The 9,003-nt window shown below is 35.1% G+C and overlaps 1 protein-coding gene across 1 annotated transcript; it reads left to right on the top strand.

Annotated features, from left to right (window-relative positions):
- The first annotated feature begins 420 nt into the window (after nt 1-420).
- LOC131052864 (cytochrome P450 71AU50-like) lies at nt 421-2,241 on the top strand. Its single transcript, XM_057987508.2, has 2 exons — nt 421-1,373; nt 1,509-2,241. The coding sequence occupies exons 1-2, from the start codon at nt 453-455 to the stop codon at nt 2,118-2,120; spliced, it is 1,533 nt and encodes a 510-aa protein (XP_057843491.2). The 5' UTR covers nt 421-452; the 3' UTR covers nt 2,121-2,241.
- Nucleotides 2,242-9,003: the final 6,762 nt, after the last annotated feature.

Raw genomic sequence — 9,003 nt, 5'->3', positions numbered from 1 at the left:
CGGCATACAAAGTCTTTCCCAAGCCCCCACCATACTTCAATTCGTTCCAAAGATGGATCATCGCACACTTCACTTCAGTTCTTCAGTTCTTCAACCTATTGCTAGACTTGGAAGTGGACCTCAAATCGACAGCACTTTTTTACTATAACTATATCCATAACTGGAATTGATGAATAATTTCTAGACACACGAAGATGGACCTCAACTCGACAGTACCCTACAACTATAAGTATAGCTATAAATGGAATTACGGAATAATAATCTGTAGCTCTATAGCAGGTTCTCAACCGACAGATGTAGTTTGGGCGTTTATTTGTGGGGTTAACTTACGTTGTTTGAGTTGTGGTTAGAGTTAACAAACTCACCGTGTTAAACCTCTGGACGACATTAAAAGGGTTGGTTTGTGGATTTCAATTCATTGCAGGCTTGCCAATTTCCCTTTTTCTCTCAGCATGGAATCGCTGACTTGCTTCCTGAATGAGGCCCTCACCATAGCATTTGTGATCTTCTTTTGCCTCTACTTCTTTTTGTATAAACTGAAGTCCAAAGGCATCAAATTGAAATCGCCCCCCGGCCCACGTCCATGGCCACTCTTAGGAAATCTCCATCTCCTGGGAAACCATCCTCATCAGTCTCTCTCGGCGCTGGCAAAGATTTACGGGTCTATTATGTTTCTCCGCTTGGGCTCCGTCCCCACTGTCGTGGTGTCTTCCCCTGCCATGGCCAAAGAGTTCCTCAAAGCCCACGATTTGGTCTTTGCATCCAGACCAAACTGTGCAGTGGGGAAGTATATATGCTATAATCATAGGGACGTGGCGTTTGTCCCCTATGGAGCGTACTGGAGGCAGATGAGAAAGCTGTGCACAGTTGAGCTGCTCACAGTAAAGAGAATCGAGTCTTTCAGATTTGTGAGAGAGGAAGAAGTGTCTGCCATGATCCGCTGCATCTGGCAGGAAAGCGGGCACGGAGCGCAGTGTGTGGATGTGAGGAAGAGACTCTCCTCCCTCACACAAAATATTACCTGCAGAATGTTTGCCAGCAGAACGTACTCCGACAACGAATTGAGTGGAGGCCATGGCTTCAAAGAAATGGCTGAGGAGATGACAACTGTGTCCGGTGCATTTTTCATTGGCGATTTCATTCCTTCTCTCGACTGGCTCGACTTGCAAGGATTCCGTCGTCGCATGCTGGCCGTTCACAAAATATTTGACCGATTTGCTGAGAAAGTAATCGATGAGCACGTCCATCGTAGATTGGAAAAAGGAGAACACAACGAAGAAGATCGCGTTAAAGATATCGTAGACGTGATGCTCGACATGGCGGAGACGGAGGGCCAGACAATCTCACGTGTTGACATCAAAGCCATGATCTTGGTAAGTTTTGAGAAACAAGGACGTGTTGGCTTTCACAAATCTGATTACAAATTGTTTTAAACTATTCTTCTTTTAACCATCACCCCGCGAGGTATTATGTATACCCTTCAACAAGTAATTTTTTTTTGCGTGCAGGATATGTTAATCGCGGGAATGGAAACATCGGTGACATTGGTAGAGTGGGCGGTGAGTGAGCTGCTGAGGAATCCTGCAACGTTGGCACGAGTGCAGCAAGAGATGGAATGCGCAGTGGGCAGAAATCGCAGAATAGAGGAGAGTGACGTTAAGAAGCTCGATTACTTGCGATGCGTGGTGAAAGAAACTTTTCGACTTCACCCGCCACTTCCTCTGCTCATTCCGCATGAGTCGATGGAAGGCTGCAGCATTGAAGGATATTTCATTCCGCCAAAGACACGGGTGTATGTGAATGTGTGGGCGATTGGAAGGGATGAAAACGTTTGGAAAGATGCTCATCAGTTTAAGCCCGAGCGATTCATAGGCAGCAATAAGGATGTGAGAGGTCAGGACTTCGATTTGCTGCCCTTCGGAGGGGGAAGAAGAGGGTGCCCTGGGATTACAATGGGTCTTTCTGTTAGTGAGTTGGCACTCGCTCAGCTGCTTCATTGCTTTGACTGGACTGTGGAGGGCGAGGTAGATATGACAGAAGGGTTTGGAATAACTGTTCCCATAAAAAATTCGCTGTTTGCCTGCCCTAAATGGAGGCTCGCTACAGAATATCCTGTTTGAAGCAAATATTTTCTGATGTGTTTCTTTGTTAGGCTTATAAGTTAAGAGCGTGGTTTAGTTAATAATAGTGTGTGTCTAATAATTTACTGAGTGTGTTGGATAAATAATAGTGGGTTTTTTATGGGAGAAATGGTTGTTAAAAATATGTATAATAGCTATTTAATATTGTAATCAAAATAGAAAGTTGAAATATAATATAATTTATATGTTTTTTCTATTTTGTTGCTTATGTTTAAAGGTGTGTTCATGGTTTTGCAATTTTTCATTTTAAATTTAACAAGTAAATTACTGTCATATTTATTTTGTGAAATGAACATGTTATCATTTAACTCTTTTCTATCCCAAGAACATAATCCATAAAATCTAAATCTGTCATTTCAAATTTATTCTTCATGAAATTTCTAAATGTATCCATTAACTCTTCACTATTTCTTTTGTAAACTGGATCATCAATATATACAAAGATTAGAAGTAAATCACCTATACTTCATTTTTCACACACAATAAGGCCTCATTTTCACCCCTTATAAAACATATTTTCTTTAAATAATCATCTATTCAACTATACCAAGCCCTAGGTGCATGTTTGTGTCTATAGAGTGTCCTTCTCAACTTGTTTTGGGTTGCTAATGGTTAATTGTTCTTATGGTGTCTAATCTAGCAATAGGAGAAGATAATTCATTGTAATCAATACCTAGAATCTGAGAAAATCCTTTAGTCACAAATTTTTTTATATGCCTTGAACAAATCCATCAACTTTATATTTGATTTGGTATATCCATTTCTACCTAATTAACATATTTTTTAGTTGGAAAAGCAACTAAGATCCCATTTTTTGTTCTTCTTAACTGAAGAAATTTCTTAATTCATGGTTGTAATCTATACTTCTTATTTGACTACATCTTTAAATTGTCTCAGTTTAACTTGAGTATGAGACAACATAGAAAAATTTACAATTGCATCAAACTAGTAGTGTTGTATTAGTTTTTCTTAAGACTATTTTATCTTCCTTGGAAGACTAGAGTGTAGACTAGATGGAGCAGATGGTGAGCTAGAAGAAGGAAATGCATTAGGATTTGAGCTATTGATGGAACATCTAGCTCCAAATAAATAACTATTTTCTTTTCCTTGCTCAAAATATTATTCCATTGTCAAGCTTAATCTTTATCAAACATAACATCTCTACTAATAATTATCTTTTTGTCACTAAATTATACAAATAATAACCATTTGTCTCTCATCATTATAGCCAATAAAAATACCTTTCTCACTTTTATCATCAAAATTTTTCCTTTCTTGTTCAATTATGCAAGTATAAGAAATTTATCTCAAAAAGATAACTTGTGCAATACAAGGTTTTCTACCACACCATGCCTCATAAGCTGTCATATTTTACACACTTTTTGGTAGACATCTATTTAACAAATATATGAAAGTAGTAATAGCTTCAACCCAAAAATTATTTGGTAAACCCTTATTTTTACACATGCTAGTAGCCATTTCCATAGTAATGTGATTTTTTCATTCAACAAATCCATTTTGTTGAGTATAACTAGTAGTCAATTTCCTTTGAATTCAACTTTTTTTCAAAAATCCTATAATCCATTAGAGGTGAATTAGGCCCCTCTATTTGAATGCATGTCTCAAAGGGAATATAGTATTTTGTAACATCCAAACCTTTGTCACTATTTGATTATTTTTTTTGTTTTCATATATGACACATTCATTATTTTCAAATTTTGTAAAATATCCCTTTTGAACAAGTTGTCCTATATTCAACAAATTATGTGCTAACATCCGTACATACAAAACATCATAGATGGTATTTTTCTTCCTTGTTTTATTTTGATTACAATTATCCACTTACCTATGAATTCAACTTTCCTATCATCACTAACTGAAACATGTTTTCTAGAAGAGCCAACCATATTTATTAAAAATATTTTTATTTTCTACCATGCGGCGACTACAACCATTATCTAGAAGCAAAACATTCTCTAAGTCTTCCTTTGTAGAATTGTAAGAAAACATCAAGTTAGTATATAACTTCTATTATATTTTTTCAAAACATTATTCATGTTATTCATTCCTTTTCTAGTATTTTCATTCATAATGACCAAACTTATTTTATTAGTAGCATTGTACATGTAATATACCATAATTTTGGCTACTCTTACAATCTAAGGTAAGCACATCTCTCAAATTTTTGACAATATAATTATGAAATCCTTCTAAATACCTTAGGTTCTCTTTGAGAGATTGAATCTAATAAAATAGAACCAAGAGAGTAAAATCATGATCCACAGGAGGATACCTATGAGGGATATTTTTTAGAGTTCTATGCTAAGAATTTGGTTGATAATTAGATGTAGGTGAGGCTCCAAACTTAGAGGAAAAGATTCAGGGGCAAAAGGATCTACATTTCCTAAGAATATTGGACTAGATATTGTAGGACTATAATAATCAAGGGGGATGTTTGGTCTCAAACTCCTTCTCACCACAATCCTTGAAGTAGTTTGGGTCATAAAGATCATAAAACAACTTTAAAACACTCTAAAAACCTCAAGAATGAGAAATAAAAGTGAAGACAAGGAAATTCACTATTTTAAGTTTTTAAAAGTTTTCAACAAGTTTTAGAACTAGGAGGTGAGTTTACATCTTATTCACCGAAATGTAGAGAAAGAAAATCAAACCACTACAAAGGGTGGTTAGACCTCATGAGGACTCAAATTCCAAATCTCCGCTCCAACAAAACTTTAAGGCACTATGACATCTATGTTTGATCACTAAATAAAATGCACATTTAATTAAAGTATGTTGATAGATAAAATATTTAGTTCATAGAAGACAAAAACACAAGTTATGAGGACCTTGGAGAGACAATTTTGTATTCTCTTTGCATAGGATGAACATGAGGATTGAGGATAGTGTAGTGCACAAATGTCCCATATGGACAAAGTACAAAATTTTGTGCTAGATAACAAGTATAACATTTTGGTAACTAAATACTTAAGCAATACTAAAAGGTAATGTACAAAATAAAAGGAAAATTACAAATATGATGGGATAAAGTGGAGAAGTACTTATAGAGGTTCCATGAAATTAATCTCTAACAAACATCATTCTCTTCATCACTAAAACCTACTTACAATAGGCCAAGATTAAATTTAAGGGGTTGGTTGTGTTTAGAGGTTCACTATGGTGAAATCCCTATTTTAGTGTTTCGAACTCCTCAAATAGCCTAGAGACAAGATTGTGATAAAACGAAAATGGATACAAAACAAGAAAAATAAGATGAATGATGTGATAGATTAAAGACAATGAAACAATCAAGTAACCAAGAAAGATTTACCCTCCCTTCAGGGCCAGAAGCAGTGTGCCTTGTTGGAATGAGAAATAGAAACAAATTCCAAGCTAGACAAAGCTTCACTAGATGATAATAAAGGTCTCATAAGCTATGTGATGTTGTATAAAATAGAAAAGAACTTGAAAATGTGAGAGAGGGTGAATCCAATGAATGAGAGAGACAAATGAAGTAGAAAGGGACAATTTTAAGGGACTGCGAGTATCTCAACATTATTGCAATCCTAGAGGGGCATTACACTACCAAAATTAGAAATTGTAATGTCCCTGAAGATAATAAAATGTTGCAAAGGGTTAATTGCATACAATAATATCAAAACACAAATTAAAAATATATAACATGCAATAAACCTTATACCTTTTCCTGCCTCCTCCGATTGAACCAAGTGATGAAGTGGATGTGCCCTTGGTCTACTTGATTGAGATTTTCTCATTTGGATGGTGGATTTATGTATTAGTCCCCACTACACAACAAGAGATTGATAAAGAAGGTGATTTGGAATGATATATTTGGCTAAGTGTGGTGTGAATTGGGCATAATATGGATATTATGGATGATTTTAGGCTCTCAAACTAACGGTATAAACTTACTTGAATGATGGATGAATTGTGAAGGGAGGAGACTCCCATTTATAGATTGGTGGCCAAAATGGAGGGCCAAGATTTACTTGAAATGAAGGGTTGAGATTGAAAGAAAGTGGGAGAGGATTGAGAGGACAAGGTGTGTGATTGAAGAGATTTTCCATAAAGGCATTTCTTATCTCCACAATCCTCAACTACATTGGGAAGAGATCCCTGAGTACATTGGAAGAGTAAAAAGGAATTTAAATTTCTTGGAAGAGGACAAAGGAATTAAAAATTCCTAAATAAGAGATTGTGTGAGAAGAATAAAGGGATAAAGGAATTATAAATTCTTTGGGAAGAGGAGGCATGGGGATGTGCAAAGGATTTGAAATCTTTTGGCATAACCAAAGTTGGTAAATTTAAGATTTGAAGGGTGAGATGAGAAAGCCATTTATGGCAAACAATTGACTTATTCCTAATCAAGGTGATTAGGGATGTGCAAATTATTTGGAGTTGATTAGGTGGTTTAATGGAAGATTAAAGTGCAAGTGTGAAGGTTAGGAGGATGTGACATGAAGAGAGAGAATGAGTGGAGGGATATAAAATTGGGAGATAATGATAAGCATGATTAAGGAATAATTAATTAGGCTAGATGAGGATTAGAAAAAAGGTGATTTCTATGAATCACATAGTTAGGTTAATCAACTAATTGAGGTTTAGAAGAAATAATGATGGAGAAGACTTTAGAAGAATGGGGAAATAATTAATTTATTGATAAATTAATTATTGGACTATAGTGACAAATTAATCAAAATTCATTTAATTAATTTTAAGAAGAATAGGATAGACATAATTAAATACAAAGGCTTAAATTAATTAAATATTAATTTAATTAATTTTAGACATGACCTACATTTTGCCCCTCTTTTACATAGCAGAAAAATTGCTAGTGGGTAAAAGACGAAGGAAGATGCCCAAATGTGAAGATGTGGGTGAGGTATGCCCCCTCAAATATTTAATAAAAAGTTTTGAAAATTTTCAGCAAAATTCTTGGAAAAAGAAGAAAATGATAGGAAAAATATGGGCAAGATAGAAAAGGACAGATGAGAAGAAAGTTTGGAGGAAGATAGAAAGGAAAGGTGGAGAAAGAGTGACAGAAGGACAAAATATTTACTAAAATTGCAAAACATGAACTAAAAAGTAAAATATATTTTTGTTGATGTAGGATTGTTTGTTAGCCCAAATGCTCCTACATCACCCCCAACCTCATCCACCTATCACTTACCATAATGTTTCACATATCTACCATAATTTACCTTTTAAATCACCATCATAATCAAAATTTTCTCCAACTAATTCACCTACCAATATTAGCATAAACCAATTATTACAAAATGTGTCATCATTACAATAACAATTAGCAAACATAAGCCAAACACAATCCCAACCAACTTTTCCAACATATTGTAGAGTTAGGTCACTTTCATATATCATCCTAAAGACTCCTATCCTACAACATATAGAGGAACCACATTTTTATAAATACAATGGGAAAGTTGAACCTAACACTCATGTATGCAGTGATTTCCTTCTTGAGGGTATCATTCTTGCAATAATTTTCCTAGATCCTTGAAAGAAAATTATTTGGATTGGTTTTCACTATACCTAAAAATTCAATTAATAGTTTTTAATAATTGGACAATCAATTTTTGCAACACTTTCAAAATAGTATTAGGCTACAAGTTGGATTAGCTAATTTGGTACATTATAATTAATATTTGAAAGAAAAAGTGATTAATTTTATTGGTGGTTATCAACTATTGTACTCACAAATTTCTAATTCTCTTCCTCACATTGATGTTCAAGGAGTTTTTTTGGTAATTTAAAGCTACAAATTAGAGATAATATTTTGTTCACGATATTTCCATCATTCACAAACTTGTGCACAACACTTTAGGACTATTTACATCATAATTATTATGATACTTTCATTATCTATTATAATTTAGAGATTTTTGTAATAACTCACTATACTTAACCTAAGAAATATCAACCATTTCTTATTTATTTATTTAAATAATCATTTGTGTTTGATTCAATCGCATAATCTAGGCATCTATCCAATTGGATTAGGCATTCATCCATCTGGGATGAGCATCTAACCATACGGTTTAGGTATTTGTCCATACGAGACAAGAGGTTTCCTCTATCCAATACGGGATAGGTATCTACCCAAACAGGGTAGGCATCTATCCAACTTGGGATAGGAGGTGCTCTGGCCAAAGACATAGACTCATCGGGACCATCCGGGTCCTGAGTCACTCACTAAGTACTACACTCTTCTAATAGGAGTGCATTGAGGTCATCGTCCTTAGGAGAAAATAAAATATCATAATACAAGCTTGAATTCTGCCTCAAAATTTGGCCTAAAGCCTCAGGAAGACAAGTGAATCCATACGGGATTCCTTCTAAGTATGCGTTGAATTAATTTTTCCTTTATTTCCCTTATCCTTCAATTATGAGACTTTGCAATCCATCTACTTGCCTTAACCAAAATCCTAGACCCCATCCCTGAACGCCTAAGTACTAGGCACAACTCCATCCCCAGACTGCCTACATATCTGTTTCGGCACGGGATCAAGGTGTAAAGTATGTAGTTCTATTTTCTAATCTATGGTTTATTGTAAACTATTTTGGTGGGTACACAACCCTTTCTAGGGTCAATGTCCCAGATAGTTTCTTTGCGGTTGCTACCCATGATGGTAGCTCTAAGCAAAGGCTCAAGGTGGCCTATTGCTTGTGGCCTAAAACAACTAGATCTTATTTCCTATCATAAGCATCACCCTTGACCCATTTATTATCTGTTCAAAAATATTATGATAAATAAAATCTGAATCATACGCAACCAATCCCTAATGGGATTTCCTAAGGTTAAACTAAGCGGATGTAAACTTCA

Source organism: Cryptomeria japonica, chromosome 6 (assembly GCF_030272615.1).
Source record: "Cryptomeria japonica chromosome 6, Sugi_1.0, whole genome shotgun sequence".
NCBI classification, from domain to species: domain Eukaryota; kingdom Viridiplantae; phylum Streptophyta; class Pinopsida; order Cupressales; family Cupressaceae; genus Cryptomeria; species Cryptomeria japonica.
The sequence above is the reverse complement of the archived record's forward strand: the minus strand, read 5'-3'. Positions and strand labels throughout refer to the sequence as shown.

What these genes read in the sequence shown, in the direction of transcription:
- LOC131052864 (XM_057987508.2), top strand. Translation starts at nt 453, where the DNA reads ATGGAATCGCTGACTTGCTTCCTGAATGAGGCCCTCACCATAGCATTT. An exon ending in ACATCAAAGCCATGATCTTG is followed by an intron (nt 1,374 to 1,508) that starts GTAAGTTTTGAG and finishes TTTTGCGTGCAG; the next exon opens with GATATGTTAATCGCGGGAAT.